We start from the raw sequence: 19,613 nt of genomic DNA on the forward strand, positions 1-19,613 counted from the left end.
GCGCTTTACCCCACCACACGCCACCTGCCGATCGACTGACTGTGGTGAGCCCATTGGTACTTGCTGGGTGGGCAGAGGCGGGGAGAATAACAAAAACAAAAACTTGCCCATTGTTTTAACTGCCACGTGGGATATTATTTTACTTTGATTAAACTATTATTTTTTTTATTTTACCAGGTAAGGCCCAGTGAGCTATATAGCTATTTTTCGGAAGCGACCTGGCCACAAATGATAGCTCAACGAAGTGGCTTATCATGTGGAAATATTCGAAACACACGTTGATTCTAAATGTGGAGTGAAAAACCGGAGGACCTGGAGAAAAATCCACGCCACCACCCATTTTTTCAACTGAGATTGAGCTGTAGATCTCTGCATTCCCAGTTCAGTGTGCGAACCAACACACCGAGACAACCATCATCCTGTGGTGGGTATCCAATCGTACTGTTCGGTGAACATATGCGTAGGAGGGGGAGGGGGTGGGCTTAGACATCTTGCCTATTACAGGATTCCCTCGTTATTCGCGAGGGATACGTTCCGGAGATGCTTGTGAATAGCAAATGTCTCGGAAAATTATATTGGTTAGGATAGCTACCGCCTTAGTGCTGCGTGGAAGTGAATCGCAACACAAGCGGTCGTCTTGTCCTTTTTTGTTATTTTCTTTGAACCTATCTACATGACTTTTCCGAATCACCCAAGAACATGAACTCCTGAAGTCACGAAACAACAGATGCACTGCATTGCCCTCTGCTGAAGCAGTCGCCCTACAAAGTAGCCTACAATGCCTGTTGTATGCTTGGTGATTGCCCATCCAAGCACCGTCGAGGCTCAACCCTTCTTAGCTACTGCGATGTGACGTTATGGCCGATTTGACCGTGGCCCTTTGATTATTACCCCACGGTAAATTGGCCCTATTTGATTCACCTTTCGAGGCTTGGTGAAAACCCTTCATCAGATTCTCATTAAGCCCAAAGTGGAGTCATTATCGTGGGAGCGTTATCAGTAATCTTTTCATCTCGAAACTTAACATGTGTGTCTATTAACCCGAAGGCAAGCAGGTATATAGGCTGAGATGAAGGCTTAGCTCGGATTCAACATGGAGCGCTGTGCATTCTCTATTGTTTGTTTTTCCTGTATTTATCACCCAGGGCCACTGCAGCTAATTGATTAATTTAATCCAGAAGCAGGGCAGGTGGATCACTTCACTATTCTGGCAAATCACCCGATGATGCTGGATGTAATTACTGGCGGAACGTCGTACTCAGATTGTAAATGTTGAGGATTTACTCTCCAACACACCGGTGGGTTGAAGTAGTAACTAATTGGCGCGTTGCTTACATGACAAATCATACTGGCTGTGTCGAGTGGTGGAGGGTTACGACACATTTATACGCGATCTAACCCAAAAACCTTTATGATGAAAGTGTTCATTTATCTCATTGTTGCCACACGTTGTTAAGTGGCTAACAACTAGAGTTGCTTGCTTTGCGCGTTAAAAAAAAAATCGAATCGCTCAAAGCTTGTGCGGCACTCGGCCCTGCATGACACAATTGGGTCACGTGTGCAATGTGTTCAAAGGTGAAGAGAAGCCCTTAATTTCTAAGAGTGCCTTTCAGCACGCGATGTGGAAATGTGATGTTTCGGGTGTTCTTGGATTGCAACGTTCCTCGCAAGTGCGTTTGTTACTTTTTGGTGTAAACGTCAACCGCTGAGAATCTCATTGCAGGTTGCTCAGCATCTCACTCTCTACTTTTCCGCGTTCATGCCCCTCCTGCACTACGGCTCTTCTGTGTACTGATCGTAATGCATCATTCAACGCCGTTGAGTGGCCAGTAAATATCGAGTGATTGTCCCGAAACGTGCGGAGCGTTGGTGTAACAGGCAAATGAATTAAAGCCAGGAGGCTTGACCTTGAAAATATCAAACCTGAATTTTGATTGGCACCCTAATGAGACTGTTGATTGTTAATACTGCATAAAATATGCACTCACATGGCCTCGTCAATGCGACACCCCACTTGATAACAGGGGGCACGGCGCAGGAAGTAACTGCCTGAAACGTCTTGTTCAGTGCGCCTGCAGATGGAGTCTCAGATTTAACTTTTAGTTTTTAAAGGTCAGATGGTTAATAAACACTTAATCTCAGAGCGGAAGCCTTCGAACCACTATTCCGGGAATTGGCACGCCTCATCCATCTCATGAGACTGCGGTGGTGTGTTTAAAAAAAAAATGTGCTTGAAGGGAGCTCAGGGTTAACCAGATATCTTTAAGGGCAGCGCTTAAATGTAACTTCCTTGCCCCGAATAAGATCAACTGTCTCTAACAAGGAGGTGCGAACGTCTGCGACGTAAAGTCACTTGATACACGTGACGACGTGAGCGGCGTTCCAGAATTTTTGTTGAAAACTTACAGAGTGAGAAATGAAACCGCCTGCAAGTTGACCAAACGACATCTACAATAAATCCGACGCAAACTTAAGAGCCACGCCCATCATCGCGAGGATCGACATTCATGAACGTTTTCGTGACTGCAAGGATCCATACTCTTTGGTTTGTTCGGTAAAATCACGTAGGTAAAAAACTAAATTAAATACATTTAAATGAAAACAACTAAATGAAAACAAATCACGACGTTTCGAAGGCAACATCAGGTAGCTGCTTCAGCTACAGTCATTTTGCTGGAGCAGCCACCTGATGACGGAGGCTTGTGTTGCCTTTGAAACGTCGTGATTTGTTTTAATTTAGTTGTTTTCATTTTTTTTTTGTGACTTTATCCAAAAAACGTGACTTTATCGAAAAAACCAAAGAGTGTTCATGAACGTGTTTGAACGACCAGAAGCCAGCCACAGTGCGGCAAAACCGCAATGCTTGCGCGTAACATTGGACTGATGAGTTACATTGCATCTTCTAAGTTTTCAGTTGTAATGAACCAGAAGCCAGCCACAGTGCGGAAAACAGCGACACTTGCGCGAAACATTGGACCAATGAGTTGCACTGAACTTTGTGAATGTTTCGTTTTTATGGATCTCGTGACGATTTATTTTTGGGGGGTTTGTATGAATATCTACAAAAACGTAGCCAATTTTTTTAAAACGATGCCATCAGTTTTCTTAGATTTGTGTGATATATAGATATAGATTATTGTTGATTGCTTTAAAGTATTGAGTAAAAAAACGTATACATATGTACACTACTCAGAGAGAAGCTGTCATTCTGCAATGGAAAATAAAAAAAACAGCTGTCATATCCATAATTTGATCACAATCCTGTAACTCGAGGCACTAATAGTAATCTGCTTTTTCCCGCAAAACATAAAATTGAAAGATAATATGTATTGTGAGGTTGTTTTTGTATATCATCCTGGATTCAAAGAATAATCTGGCGGAATAATTACATCAGTAGGAGCACAAATTGAAAATGTACATCAATTTTAAAATAACTAAACTAAAATTAAAAACTTACTTTTAGTTTTGTTTTGCCAGGTAAGTCCCACTGAGCTATATAGCTGTTTTTTTAGAAGCGACCTGGCCACAAATAATAGCTCAACGCAGTGGCTAGTCGTGTGGAAATGTATAGCAACCAAACACTCTCAATGCATGTTCATTCTAAATGTGAAGGGAAAAAGCGGAGGACCCAGAGGAAAATCGTCACGACTACGCGGAGAACGTGCAAACTCCACATATACACGTGTCAGGGTATGGATAACCCCACGACCTCCTGTATACCTGGCGATGCAGTTATCATCTCGACACCGTGGCGTTATTGTATCTCATTTTGAGCAGTTGATGTGGGTGGCTGTCACTGTATCACATTGACTTCCCATTGCAAATTGAATTCTGTATCTATAACCTGGACATTCCAGAGCAGACTAAACACCTATTCTTAATGTTCTTCATGCCAAGTGTGAAGCGTAGGAATTAAATATTATTCCAATAAACATTGCGTTTTTCAAGTCGCTTTTGAGAAATAACTATAGAACTCAGTGGGCCTCACCTGGTAAAATAAAAATGCAAACTCCAAATATACAGGCATCATGGTTGGGATCAAACCCACGACCTCCTGCATACCAGGTGAGGTAGTTAACATCTCAGATAAGCCCCTCCTCCCCTTAACTTGTATTTAAGAGCTTGACTCTTGGAATTTTGCCTCACTTGAGACAGTAAATCTAGCTGTGACGTCGTGATTTATTATTTTATTTCTATAATTTTTTAAATTCTATTATTTATTATTATTTTTTTACCTACGTGACTTTACCGAAAAACCTAAGAGTATCAATCCTTGCAGTCACGAAAGCTTCAAATCTAAAGTTAACATCTCGCCACCGTGGTACCCCAACCACGTCAGTCTTCTGTATTCGTTACTCCCATCTCTTTGGTGTCACTATCCATTATTATTATGATTATTATGCCTTATGAACTTCTTCCACCGTTTCAACTCAATGTGTATTTGTCGCAACGGTCCACAGCCACTAACAACAGAGTTATTGTTGTGGTGGAGATGATCTCAGCCAGCAGGCAGCCAGCATAGATATTTTGTTGTAGATTGGTAAGATATATTTACTAAATAATTTACCTGTACTAGAAACGAAATCTACCAAACACGACTGAGGAGTAATTTTTGAACGTGAGATGGTCACCGTTGATTTTTGATTGCCAGTTTTGCCTCTTAACTTAACACGTACAAGGCACATACGTTTACCCCCAGAGAGTTACATTCTTACACTTATCTTCTCTCTTTGATTGGGCAAGAAAGAGAGTAGGATTTACCGCAAACACGGCACATTAAACAATAACACAATGTGACACGAGCAAAATAAAAATACATAAACAAGTACACCAATGTACTTCTAGCAATGATCCAATTAAACGAAATAAGCCATTAGCCAATGAGCCATAAGCCAATGAAATACAATCATAAATAAATGCACGGGAAAATGACTTGACTAATACTGTAATAACAACACTTTTGACAAGCAATGAACATTTTAATTCAAAAAATTTGGCCGTTATTTTTGTGGTGCTTTAAGTAATCAGACATTCGGTAGATATTTATGTTTCCCATGGTGCAAATCATTGGCCCTATACGTGAACAGCGTGAAGAGAACAACGAGAGTAGGAAGAAGAGACAATGCCAACCACTTTATCCTCCTGTGTCCAAGCAGTAAGCGTCCAAGCAAAGCAGAAGAAAGGAGGAGGGGAGGAAGGGAGACAGAGAGGACCGGTGAAGTTCAGTTCAGCCACAGACATAACAACAACGCGGTCACAAGGCCAGAATCCGTTGCTCTTGTTGGCATCTGATACACGAGTATGATTAAACTAAACCAAACAACGTTTTTTTTATTTTACCAGGTAAAGCCCACTGAGCTATGTAGTTCTTTTTCAGAAGCGAGCTGGTCACAAATGTTAGCTCAACGCGTGGAAATTTATAGCAGCCAAATACTCCAAACGCGTGTTTCTAAAAGTGTGGGGGGGGGGGGGGCCGGAGGACCCGGAGGGAAAAAAAACACGGAGAGAACATGCAAACTCCAAGCATTAGGGTCGGGATCGAACCTACGACCTTCTGTGTACCAGGTGAGGGAGATAACATCTCCCCACTCCGGCACCATCTGTGCATGGCGAATTACACCACACTGACCCTTAACTGTTGGGGCCCAGCTTCAAGCCTAAAGATTTGTACAAATTGCAAAAACAGCATGAAAATAGTGCGCGACACCGCATTCATTTTATGTAAAATATAAATACACTTACACCTGAACGCACGAAATGGTGAATGTGTTGTGCGAGCGTCATTTAAAGAAATTTCATAGAAAACAATCAAACCAAAGTCACAATTTGTAATGACTTCATTCACGTAATCAAACAAAAAATATTGTACCCATGAAGAGGTGCTGTAGTTCAAAATGCGGAGCTACATTTTAACGCCAGTTGTTAATTTATTGGATAATACAGTTTATTACAATTGTACATTTACCTAGAACGGTTTCATAGTCACACGCCCTTTTATCTCCAAAGTTGCCATTGCATTTATGAGGTTTATATTTTCCATGTTGAAGGACAAACAAAGTTCCAGAAGAACACCCACACACATGGTAGGAATGCATGAAAATTCACCAGACAGATCAACGACAAAGATCCCCCTTGTAGCCTTAACAGACTGTTGGGGCAAGTGCTGTTAGCGAGCACCTATGAAGGCCAGCACGGCACACGGTGGGGGTGGGTGGCCACCACCACGCCCGGCTGCCTTTGTCTCCCTAGTGGCGATGTTTACACATCGCACCAGGCACTCATTTGACGTTGTCTCAATCTAAGTGAGGCCCAGGACCAGTTCAGATAATCGTCGCTGGTGTTAACCGTGAGTGGGAATCGAACCCGGGTCGCCGGGTTCGGACCGCAACCCTAACTGCTACACTACCAGATGGCTCACACACACACGCAATTGGTTGAAAACAATTGGAATTCGATACAATGTCTGCAAAGTAGCAGATAAATGTTTGTTGTAGCGTAATTTGGAAGCGTAAAATAAACTTACCTTTTGTTGGACGTGCTGAATAAATAAATAAAGCGCACCAAATGCACTGTGATGCAGCTATAGTTATTGTTTGCCTTCGCTTTCTATAAAGATACGTAAAGTCGAAAGCGAATTTGCGTAAAAAAATGATCATAGCCGCTCAACCTTCTTCTGCGTTAGTCAAAAAATCCAGGCACACATGAATAATGAGGGGGGGGAGGGCGCATGTGGAGTGACGTCATGTGCGTCGATTTCTTTATTAGCTTTACTTTCCATTAAAAAAGGTCAAAATGAAAGCTAATTTGCGTGAACAAATTTTCGGTTCCGCTCCACCTTCTTCATGCGGAGTGACGTCACTCGTTTATGATTATTAATGACGGGGGGGTGGGGTCCATGTGGAGGACCCCACCTGTTCAAGATTATTAATGAGGGGGGCTGGTCGACGTGGAGTGACGTCACGTGCGTTACACACAGACATTCTTGGCTCATTATATTAGTGATTTTTTTATTACTTTATTTCCTTAATGCTCGTAACTCAAACCGGGACACACTAATGCACAACATACCACGTGCCAACCCCCCAACTGGCAGTGAGTACGTGATTATGGATCAGCACGCAGTTCCATAACGATGACATGCTCAAGAAAACACAGCCATGGAGTGCAATTTGATGGAGGCATAAACAGAAATCACTCAACTTTAGTGTGCTTATTTAGCATGTTTAATTGCTTAGTGCTGGAGTTTTAAGGGGGGGGGGGGGTGATTTAGCAAATACTAAAGGGGATTTTGGTCACGTTAAATGATACATGCTTTGGTGGAATACACGTGTATTACTTGAGAAGTTCTGTACGACATTTGGAACACTTGGAAATTAATCACCGCCTGCTAAATTTCGGGGCATAATTTGCACTTTAAAGTTCATGTGAACATAATTGGGAATACACAGTTGCTGGTTTCGTGGGGCAAAATCCAAAATCAGACAATTTCCTGCAAATACGTAATTTAAGTGAACTATAACCGTGCCTCCACAATTGCACTTTGTAAAACTTCCATCGTCGTCAATGGACTCGCACCTTCTTCGAAATAAAAAATACGATTGATCGGCTAGCATAATTATTTCAATATTCCCCTGCAAATATGCACTTCTTTTGATTTCAGATCATACCTTTTCTTTTGTTATAATAACACATGCTTGCCGGCAGTCAAATCACTGGGGTGATTATACCACCAAATGTTCCAATTATTTTCGCGATAAATTAGATGGTTTTCTGGTCACGTAGCTCACAGTTAACATCGTCTTCAACAAGGAGACAAATGTTTATGCCAAATAATATTTGTTGGCCAAATATGCCCCCGCGATTAGCACAGTTGGCTACGTACAGTGCACAAGAAGTTCAACATACAATGGAATGAAATATCTCACTGACCCTCCTATTCCAACCCCTAACCTCACTGCTGGAGTTTTTCTAGGGCCCATTTTATTATTATTATTCACTTTTGAGTTTTGGCTTTTTACAGCAGCCAAATAATCCACAGACTCATGGCTGGGGAGAAGAACAAATGTCGCAAAAGGAAAATCGGATCCCTGTTAAAAACAACACAAACAACAACAACGACAACAAGAAGCACGAAAACACAGACGGAGAAACAAAGGATGTTACTTTGTTGGAGCGGAGGGTGACCCTTCCTCCGCAGCGGGCGCAAAACTTCGTCTGGCAGTAAGAGCACAGGTGGCCACAGCCATCGGCGAACTTGGTCTTGAGGCAGATGCCGCAGGTGGGGGCGTCGTCTTTGGTGTCGGACGTCTGCTTGCGGGTCTCGTCGCCGATCTTCTTGATCTGCTCCTTGTAGCTCTCGAACTGCTGGTGCAGACGCCTGCAGGCAGATGGACGGACGGACAGAGAGACAGAGAGACAGAGAGAGACAGAGAGAGACAGAGACAGACGGCGCGACGTTACCAGCCTGCGGGCTTTGTTCCGCCACAAGGCTCTGGGCCCTGTTGACGAGTCCTCGTTCTGCTGCGCTCGGTCCGGCTCGTACAATGCGCACCTCCAACGAGCACGGTTGGCTACGTACGGCGCGAAAGAAGTTCAACATACATGCATAGATCCATAGCAGATGTTTTTGGATTAGATCACGTAAATATAAATGTGTCGTTAAACCCGTCACTACCCGATGCAGCAAACCCACGTTATTTTCTTTCCAATACACCGGTGTGCTGTAGTAGTAATACATTTGCATATTTTTCTCACGTGACAAACATTAATAATTCGCTGTGCGGGGTGGTGGCGGATTTAACGACACATTTATATTTACGCGATCTAACACAAAAAAAACTTTATTATGGATAATATTGGTTGCTAAATCCTACGTGTTATAGATACATAGATACAGCTAGCATGGGATTTAGATGAGAACAGATGCTTGCGTGCTCGTGTATTTATTACGGACCGCAATCTGCCAAGACGCCACGCAAGACGTGCTCTACAGCTTTCCCGTACTGCGCTGAACGAGGACCATTGTGGAACGCGTCGAGAACAATGCCTGCAATGCCTGGAAATCGAAGTGCAATTGTTTCACTGGCCGCATTGCGCCGATGAAACTTATTAAAGTTTCAACCGGTCCCGGATTGGCCTGCTTAATACATACGCTGTAAGAAACACTGCAGCGTCTCACTTTTGTGCTGGGCATCTCCACCATCAATTCAGGCGTGAATGGGTGCCTGGTGAGGTGTGTAAAGATCGTGGAGATGAAGGCACGCCGGTGTGCTTTTAACCACATGACCCTTTCATGTGTTTCTTCGGCCTCAATAGGCACTCACTAACAGCACTTTCCATGACAAACTACAAAGCTATACGTGCGATGTTTGTTAATTTGCGTGCGTGCGTATGTGCGTATCTATAAATACTAAGCAGTATATTACATCAGTGCTTCGTATTCATATATATATGGGAGAAATAAATAACAGCTTGGACAAAAGCTATTAACGATAAAAATGTCACGTACATGGGCTGGGCTGACAGCTGACAGTAAAGCAACAAAACACCAGCATGAAGGCGAGTGTCTCTGGGACGTGGGTTTAAAGTCCTTGTGAAGCTGGGCCCGCTCCGTGTGTGACTTTAATTCATATTCGACGGCTCACGACGGCAAACCCCTCCCTGGGAGAATGGAGCAACATCCAGCCTGGGCTTTGATCGTCACAGCATTCGCACACAGTAGTTTGCAACAAAATTACGGGTTCGCTTTTGATAAAAACAATAAACAAAAACGTATCAATTGGCCCCAGAGTGATTAAGACGCCCCGAGGAAAGTTGTGCAGGATTGTTGAAATGAACCTCGCCAAAATGGGCCGCATGTGTGATTAAAATCTACGACGGATAAATGCCTGCGGATGGTCTGAAACCAAAACGAGAGTATGCTTTACACAAAGGAAATGTCAAGCTACGATTAGAGATACATTTGTTCCTCTTAATTTTTATATTCACGCGAATGCAAAATCTCAAGAAACCGGACACGAGTATGCCAGGATTTTTGGGTAAGTTGGGAAATGCGACCTAAAAATAAAAACCCCAACAAAATACGTGAATGCTGATTATTTGGAACGATTTCAAAGAAAAACACAACGTTCTGACCAGAAACGTTGTTGAAACGTTGTTCCCGAAAAAACTAAATTAAATTAAAATAAAGTACAGCAATGAAGCACATAGCAATCGGAAACGTAGCCGGTTGAAACTACAGGGTTGAAATTCTTGTTTCACTGTTACCCACACTTTTACTGTGATATTTTTTTAAAATATTTTACTCATTCATTAAATTCAAGTGTTAATAAAATGCATCACGCATCAATTACATGTACACGTAATTTAAATATACAGAAGCATATTCTTTGGCTCTTTCGGTAAAGTCACGTAGATAGTAAAATAATAAAATTATTATTATTTTAAACCACGACGTTTCGGTCGCAACACATCTCTAGCCCCGCCCACTCCAAGCATATAACACATTCCTGCGGGGGAGCTGGTAGGAACGTTGGGTTGCTCGGTCAATGGCCAGGGTCAATGGCGACGTGGTGTATTCCGCAAATATGCTCGACTTTGAGGGCAGCGTGAGTAGGTTGAACGTTGAGTTTTATAAGGGCACCACGGGGTGACCAGCCCCTCCCCACCCTCCACACCCAGCCCCTCACCACCCTTCCCACCCAGCCCCTTCGCACCCTCCCCTCCCCACCCAGCCCCACCGTCTCCACCCAGCCCCTCCCCACCCTCCCCTCCCCACCCAGCCCCTCCCTCCCCACCCAGCCCCTCCCTGCACGACGGATGGACACAATAATCCCCTGTTGGCTGGTAGAACTGTAGTGGTGATACGTGCTGGCGGGGAGGATCGTGAGACAGCACGTGGTGGGTGGCAACATCACGGTCCGTAGGCGGGTGCCCACATCGCGGTCCGCATAGGCCCCGCCCCCTGGAGCAGAGGGCTATGTAAGGCGATGCGCGGGGGCACTCGGGGAGTTGGTAACCGGCGAAGACAGAAGACGGAGGAAGAGATAGGCCCTGGGACCCCTAGCCCCGCTGCCCTTGTAAGGGCCGGGGTTCTGTGAGGCTCAGAGGCGAGGCCTTGGGATTCACGGCCCGACGCCCTTGTAAGGACCGGGCTGTGTAACTCAGTGGTCGAGACCCGTGGCCTGGCAAGGCGGGTCTGATAGCTCCCCGTGGGGAGAGCGTAGCCGGAGGGCCTGAGTGCAAGGCAGAGTTAGGCACGCGTACTCTACGGGAGAGACTGAGTGCGTGGCCGAGCCGGGCGCGCGTAGGGGTCTGATAGCTCCCCGTGGGTAGAGCGTAGCCGGAGAGCCTGAGTGCAAGGCAGAGTTAGGTACGCGTACCCTACGGGAGAGCCTGAGTGCGTGGCCGAGTCAGGCACGCGTAACATAGGCGTTTTCTAGGTTGTGCCTGTTACTGTGCAACCATTGTAAATAAACAAGTGCTGCCCCGTCAACTCGTCTCCCGCCATTATTGAAGATATTACAGAACCAGTGGGTTCCTACCAGTATAATCTGTGGCTGCAGTGGGTCTGCCTTTGGCTGCAGTAGCTCTCTCGCTGTATTTCTTCCTGCCTCAGCAGTCCGCCTGCTGTATATGTTCACCTGAGGACGAATGGTTGTTTTGCGATCGAAACGTCGTGATTTTTATTTTTATTTATTATTTTGCTATCTACGTGACTTTACCGAAAGAACCAAAGAATATGAATTCCTGCAGTAGCGATTTTTACAGAAGTAATGTTGTGATGTATCAAAGCAGTGTTAAAAATCCAGAAACGTCTCCCGTTATATAATATACATATATATTTTTAAGGTCACAATGTTATTGATGATGAACGTGCGGAGTTGCTCTGCTGTCTATATTAGGGCTATCATCGAACAAAATTAGTCACGCTCTAAGTTGGGCTTAAGGGTGTCTACTTCTGATAAAAAAAAAACAACAGGGTTACTCAGAATCACCACTCTCGAAATACAATTACCAAACGATTAAACGCAGCAACGCCGAAGACGGTTTACTCCAGACGCGGCAGAGTCGCATCTGTTCGTAGGAGGTGAGCGATTATAGCCGTAGCGGGTGAAACAAAACGAAACAGGTTTACGGTTGAAAATACGCTCCGAGGCGATGAATGTGTGCGGCGCAGGGCTGCGTTGAGCCACGCGATCAATGCCCCGCGCGCTCAGCAACTGGGGAAACGAGTGCTAAAACCTCTCGTTAGCGTTCACTATTGTTAGACGTGTGCAAAAAAACCATATGGTGCTAAATTGTTACGAATACAAAATAAAATGTGTGGGTGTGTGTGTACAGTGTAGCGGTTACCGCGACGTGCTACGAACCCGGCGACCCGAGTTCGATTCCTGCTCATGAGCAATAACATTGGCGAATATTTTAACCAGTCCTGGGCCTCCCTTGGGTCGACTCAGCCTCAAATGAGTACCTGATGTGATAAAGACGGCTGGGTGTGGGTGCTGGCCACCCATCCCCTCGTTTGCCATGCCGGCCTTCATAGGTACTCGCTAAAAGCACTTGCCGCAATCGGCTGTTAAGACTATATGGGTGATATTTGTCTTTTGTGTGATTTTATATTTGTTAGAGGGCATTGTAATTCACTGACCATGAGCTAATTTCATTTATATACTGGACATAACTCCTCTTATCTGCTACCCTATTACATGTGACTTATATTGTCCGCAATAGCTATTTGGTCCTTGAAAATTCCTAAGTGGCCCTATTCTTTCAAATATTTTAGTTATTTTCCGCTACATCTTTCTGCACAGATAAAGGGAATGAACTTGTGGATTGCCCCGCAGGTAAATAGGATCTGGAATATCGCCCCCTCCACATAACCACTATTTGTTAATGGCTTTTGTGGTGAAATGAAACAATGATAATAATAATAATAGTTCAATTTGTAACGCGCGCAAATTTGCAGACGTAGTGGCCGCAACTCAGAGGCGCGGAGCCAAGCTCAGAGTCGCTCAAAAGCATGATTGTAGAGGTGAGTTTTTAAGTGTCTCTTGAAGGAGGCGATTGAGGTGATGCTGCGAATGTGCAGAGGGATATCGTTCCAGACTGTTGGGGCTGCCACCGAGAAGCGGCACATAGACGTGACCATCCTGGATCTTGGTATCAAGAGGAGGTCGTGAGTCGCGCTGCGCAGGCATCTGCCGTGTGCTGAGCTGCAAGTTGTCAATAATGAAGAAAGGTACGGCGGGCAGGCGGATATGAAGGCATTGTGGCAGAGGCAGGCGGTCTTGTATGTGACCCTACTGGCGATGGGTAGCCAGTTGAGAGCACGGAGACAAGCTAGTGAGTCGAGACGGGGATGAGTGTGGGCAATGACGACGCGTACTAGGTTATTTTGTAGTCTTTGAAGTTTCTTTAGGTTACCAGCGGAGGTCCGGACTAGGACGGAGTTACAATAGTCAAGGCGAGACCCAACTATGCAACATGCCAATGTGTTGGCAATTTCAGTAGAGATGAGAGGACGTATGTGTCTAAGAGCCTTCAGGTGAAAGTTACATGAGCTGATGAAATGGTTGGTTTAACGGTCGAAGGAAAAAGTTTAATCTAGGATGACACCGAGGTAGCTGAAGTGGTCGGTGAACTTGATGCTGTGACCGAAGATGTGTATGTGTGTGGGGAGTGCTGATGAGTTGAGACGTTGCTTGGTACCTAACATGATGGCCACTGACTTTTTCGGATTAAGGGCTAGGTTGTGTGCAGTGAACCATTGTTGCACGGCGGTGGTACATTCCGAGAGCCTCTCGAATCCAGATGCATTGCTAGAATCGATGGCGGTGAATAGAATCGTGTCATCCGCGTATGATGATCAGTATAACGTATTAGAAATGGCAAAGTTGTTTTAAAATAAAAAAAAAAATATATATAAACTATTATTTAATTAATGGATACATCGCTCTCTCTCTGTGTGTGCCAAGTTCTTTCTCAAAGATGTCGGCTTTCATGGCTTTCCGTCCATTTAGATCTATCCATGATATTTATTCAATAACTTACATTAGATGCTCCTCCCAGTTGCATCAAATTGTTCAAATTGCATAAACAACTCGATTCCCCGCCTTCCCCAGCTCCCTTGTACCCATAATTTTCCCAGTCGAAAACAATTAATATTCAGAATCTTGTCTTTCTCATTACATACCCAAGACATTTTGCTTGTGGGTCTGTAATCATTATTTTCATGATTGCATCTTCTTTTTGTGCCTGATAAATAAATGCGTACAATGCATGAACTTCATCTGTGATCAGGTAAGAGCTCATTGAGACCAGAAGCATATTTTTTCAAGAGAGATCTGGGTCGAATGCATTCTTACTAATGCATTGGAACTACCAACACGTTCTGATTCTGCAAATTGAAATAGTGTATACTGCAGTACACGGCTAAAAAAAGATAAAAATAAGTTGAGGAGGAACAGGGTACAATCAAAAGTATTAACATCTTCTATAACACTTTAAGCTGTATAAATCACCCTCGGCAATATCATGGTTCTTACAGACTATAGAAAATGCTATTTTACAAGTGCTGAACCTCTGCTGAAATTTTTTTTTTTATCGTAATTAACGTTGTATTAACGCTCACATATCCTAATGGGAATTCATAACTTGCAAAAAATGTAGTTTCCCCTTACCCTAATCATTTATTTTGATTATCAGATACCCACTTGACGGAAAACAATGTTTCAAGCGTTCCCGCAACATTGAGGGCACTTGAAAGGCTGCATTGAATGCCCCGTCAATCTTGCCTTGCAGACAAACGCTCACTTAGTTCACACCCCGACGAACATGAGATGTGCATTAAACTTCTTCTTGGTTCTTTCGGTAAAGTCACGTAGAAGGGAAGTAATAAAATAATAAAAATAAAAGATAATAAAATAATTCTCAAGACGTTTCGGCCACAACGCAAGCAGCCGTCCTCAGGTGAAATGAAACAGCACACGTGCTGTTTCATTCAGACGCTGTCGCCTCGACAGACCTGGTTTCACCTGAGGACGGTTGCTTGCGTTGTGGCCGAAACGTCGTGAGAATTATTTTATTATGTTTTATTTTTATTATTTTATTACTTCCCTTCTACGTGACTTTACCGAAAGAACCAAGAAGATGAATCCCTGCAGTCACGAAAGCTTTAAATCGAAAAAAATGTTTTATGCATGTAACTTGCTTAACCATTAACAACTGTCGCAACAAAAAAACTAAACACATTCAACAATAGCATTGTGGTATTGAAAGAGAATATATATTTTAAAAAACTGCTGTGACCTTTTGGGTACATGTATGCTATGAACATGGCCTGCTATTAAGAAGAGCGATTGCCCAAAACGTTGCCTATTACATATTGTTTTGTTTTCTTGTAAGAGAAGTGTCATTGCCGAATGTGTCGATGTTGGTGTTATTCGTGCTTGTGCACCACAGCCAACGCAGCAGCAGCAGCATCATCATCATCGAAACAATTAATAACTGTAGACCTGCAAATCCTCAAGGCCAGTAGCGTAGTTTAATTACTTAACTATTGGCTTTTCCAGACAAATATTAGACGTAATTACAACTCTTGAGGGAAAAGCACAGCTGTACGAATGGTCAAATGTTTTGAGGCGTGTCCATTTGTCAAAAAAGTTGCATTCGTGCTGCATTTGCTGAACGCATAAATAACGTCACCTGATGATGCTGGTTGTAATGACTGGCGAAACGTTGTTCTCAGATTGTAAATGTTGTGGATTTTCTCTCCAACGCACCGGTGTGCTGTACTCGTAACGAATTGGCACGTTCTGTTTACGTGACAACCCTTACTAGTTGGCTGTGTCGGGTGGTGGCGGGTTTAACGACACATTTATATATTTACGCGATCTAACCTAAAAAAAACCTGTATTAGGTATTTACATTTGACACACATTTCGATGTTCAACGATCATTTACCTGGCTGTGCTTCTCACAGTGAAGGGAGGGAAAGCCGGAAAACGCAACGGTGTTGTTACACACTAACCTCTCGACATACCACCAATGCAGTGCTCTGTAACTTTCCATTTTTGTTGTTGCAAAGTGTAGTATTTGATGTCTCGAGTAGGGTCGTTAAAATGGGTTTCGTTTTCTGCAATACCAGTAACTTGCATGAATCGGTTTCATGATTTTTTTAAAAAAGAAATTGCATTAGATCGCGTAAATGGAAATGTGACGTAAACCCACCTCGACCCGACACAGCCAATGAGTGAGGTTCGTCACGTGAGTAAACGTGCCTCTCAGTTACTACATCAGCACACAACCGGTGTGTTGGAGAGTAAACCCACGACTTTTACAATTTGAGTTAACGACGGTGATTACAACAACAACGTGCTTCATCAATTCTGGCAATATACAGGCGTCAGGGTCGGGATCGAACACACACCCTGCTGTTTGCCAGGCGAGGTAGTTAACATCTCGTTATCGCGGCGCCTATAGACCAACAACAATAACAGTTGGTGTATTGGCAGGTTGCGTGTGGTGGGTTAAAGTGTGGGTACCTCTTCCAACACGTCTGGTCAGTGTGGAAGAGGAGACCAAATACACTCTAGAGCTTCCTCTAGTGGTGTTCCTTCTGCCAGCAGTGGTGTAGGGAAGTAATTTCAGGGCTGCAACCTTTACCTTATAGTCTAACCCATCAATCACTACCCCATGAATCTATTCTGGTCCACTTGGGACCCATAATGAGCATTCGATGTCACTCTTAAATAACACATCTCATATTTCCTTTTCAATGGCATAATGAAAATAACACAGCATTTATTATTATTATTATTATGTATTGATGTGATAAACAAAGACTGCTTGAGCATATACACATTTAATATAAATGTTGTGCCATTAGCTGATTGACAAACCGGCAGGTTGTGAGTTTAAATCATAGTTGGGGGTTGACTAAGCCCATCATCCCTCTGTGGTTGATCAAAATAATTACCAAGTTGTGGAAAAAATTAACAGCAATTGTGGATATATTATGTAAATACTTGCCCCTTGCAAATAGGAATGACAAATTCCGACCGCTGGCTCAAGACTGTAAACGGGCGAGAAGGACCAATACCTTGATGCTCATTTGAGCAAGGAAATCACTGTGACTTATCACACCTACGCAGAGAAACGCTGCACCACAGGCTCACGAGCACACACACACACTCTCACACACACACTCACACACACACACTCTTTCCCCCGGGGGGTATGTGCTACTTTCTGATGGGCATGCTATTTCGAGGCGCTACGTTTTATCACGCAGGCTGCGTGAAGTGGCAATTATAACGAGCAAGTGCTCTGCGTGAACAACGATGCCCATTGTTTTAATTAGGCTCATGAAAGGCAATCGCTTCAAAAGCTACCGGATCAGTGGATTTTGTTTTTTTTCTACGGGCAAATCTAAAGGGTGGAATGTATGTATGTAGAACTTATTTCGCACCGTACATAGAAAACCGCGCTAATCGGAGGCACGGGGGAAGGACAACAAACCTAAACACAAAAAGCTGCTCGAGAGAAATGAGTTGTCAACTGAGATTTAAAAGTGCGTGGCTCATGCGGGCCCTTACACCCATCCTTCAGCCACCCACCCATTGGATGACTCAGCTGGGTTGGGATCGTCTCACGCGAACGGCGTCGTTGGAGTGGACAAAGCTACGCGAGGCGCGCTGTGACGGGCTCGCGCTTTGTTTTCAATTCAACAAAACGGTCACCGCTCCCAGCGGCCTCCTAATATGGGACGGGAGAGCGTTCCAGGCGGCCGCGGAAGCGCATCTGAAAAGCGCGCGGCACAGCGACCGTCCTTTGCTCAGTGGCGAGTCATAAGCAGCCGGCGCTGCGAGGATGACCGGAGTTCCCGTGACGATTTACGCTCCTCGATGTGAATGGGCAAGGTGCAGCAAGCCTCGCTGCTGTCGTTGAACACGACAATCCGTGGCCCAACGTTCCGTATTTACTGCGATGCACCCTGCTTAGCTTACGAGATCTGACGAGATCGGTTGCATTCTGGGTCATTTTGTCACATGCCATTTCCCCCCTTGCCAATACGTCTATGCGGTAGGCATTTGACAGTATGGAGAAATAACATGTATTACTAAGGTTCTCAATCCACATATAGAATTGTGTGTGTGTGTGTGAGAACCCCAATTATATGTATCGTAAATGGTGTGCTCAAGCTAAATTTAGGCTCATGGGGTGAGCACAACCATACAAATACTAGACACTGATGGCGTAATGTTAACTACCTCGCCTGGTATATAGAAGGTTGTGGGTTCAATCCCGATCTGACGCCTGGATATTGGAGTTTGTATGTTCTCCCCGTCGTCGCGTGCATTTTTTTTCAGGTCCTCCGGTTTTTCCCTCCACTTTGAGAAGCAAGTGTTTAGAGGATTGGCTGCTCAAAATTTTCACCTGATAAGCCACTTTGTTGAGCTATCAATTGTGGCCAGACTGCTTCTAAAAAAGAGTGCTACATAGCTCAGTGGAACTTACCTTGTAAAATGAAAATGAACGTTTATCATTTAGTTTTGACAATGGGACTGATTCTTGGAGCAGATTGTGACCACAGATTCTGACAATTCAGCAAGGCAGATGCTGCACTGTTACATGCCTTGCAACAACTACGGTGACAACTACAACCAGCCCAGTGGTTCAGCGGCAGAGAGTGAGTGGCTCACAATCAGAAGGAGTTGACTTTAACCCATCATTCCTTTGAGGTGAATAGAATGAGTACCAATTTGTGGGGAAGTCAACAGTTGTTGTCTTATGGATCGACTGACTCTGGCCATAAGAATGTGGAATTTCCACCATTGGCTCAGGGCTGCAATAAACAGGAGGGGAGCACGGTTTCAATGGTCATTTGAGCAGACAATCACTTTAACTTTAAAGAACACGTTTCCCTGTAAGCAGACACATCTGTGTCTGTGACGCGGGCATCGTTGTGGAAAATGTAGAACGCATTACGGTGGCCACCGTCAATGTTGCTCGAAAGCTTCGAGGGAAGGTAATGCAATTCTAAGGTGCTCTGAAAGAAGACCCATTGCCTGAAATTTACATTCTCTCCCCCCACCTCCCCGGCCGCTTATTTGAAGGCCACTGTTATTATTGATGAACGTGTTGAGTTGTTTTGTGAATTGTGCTTGTGCACCACTGCTAACACAACAGCAGCAGCACCGAATCACGTGTTTAATTATCGTGACCGGCCGTGCCCACTGTCATGAAGTGAACAACGTAGCTCAAGTGTGCCTTTGACGGCAATGAAACCAGTTTATTTGTTTGTTCATGGAGCCAGTACCTCCCTGAGTTAGAGCCCTTTGGTGGGAGACCTGGGTTAGAGGGCAAAATGCAAGAATAAAAGGGAATTTCACGACATTGAAAATGAAATGTCGTCAATAAAACTCTTAAGCTATTTCAGTAGTTATTTTACAAGCACTGCATATAAGGAGCAGGCGAACGAGTCCAGATTATTTGATTGGAGCAAAAAATATTGTTAGATAACATTGTTGGGTAATATCGTGAGATAATGTACCATTTACATATTGCTTTGCGATGTACCACTTTCCAAAACGCAATGGGGTTTATTTAAC

General features: G+C 44.0%; 1 protein-coding gene across 1 annotated transcript in view; it reads right to left on the reverse strand.

Annotated features, from left to right (window-relative positions):
- LOC144724938 (regulating synaptic membrane exocytosis protein 2-like) overlaps positions 1 to 19,613 on the reverse strand; it is a 256,156-nt gene that overhangs the window by 153,794 nt on the left and 82,749 nt on the right. Inside the window, exon 2 of the mRNA XM_078604261.1 lies at positions 8,164 to 8,377. Coding sequence (XP_078460387.1) covers positions 8,164 to 8,377 — 214 coding nt within the window. The remainder of the gene's footprint in view (positions 1 to 8,163; positions 8,378 to 19,613) is intronic.

The sequence above is a fragment of the Lampetra planeri genome, chromosome 22, assembly GCF_965212315.1.
Source record: "Lampetra planeri chromosome 22, kcLamPlan1.2.h2, whole genome shotgun sequence".
Taxonomy (NCBI): domain Eukaryota; kingdom Metazoa; phylum Chordata; class Hyperoartia; order Petromyzontiformes; family Petromyzontidae; genus Lampetra; species Lampetra planeri.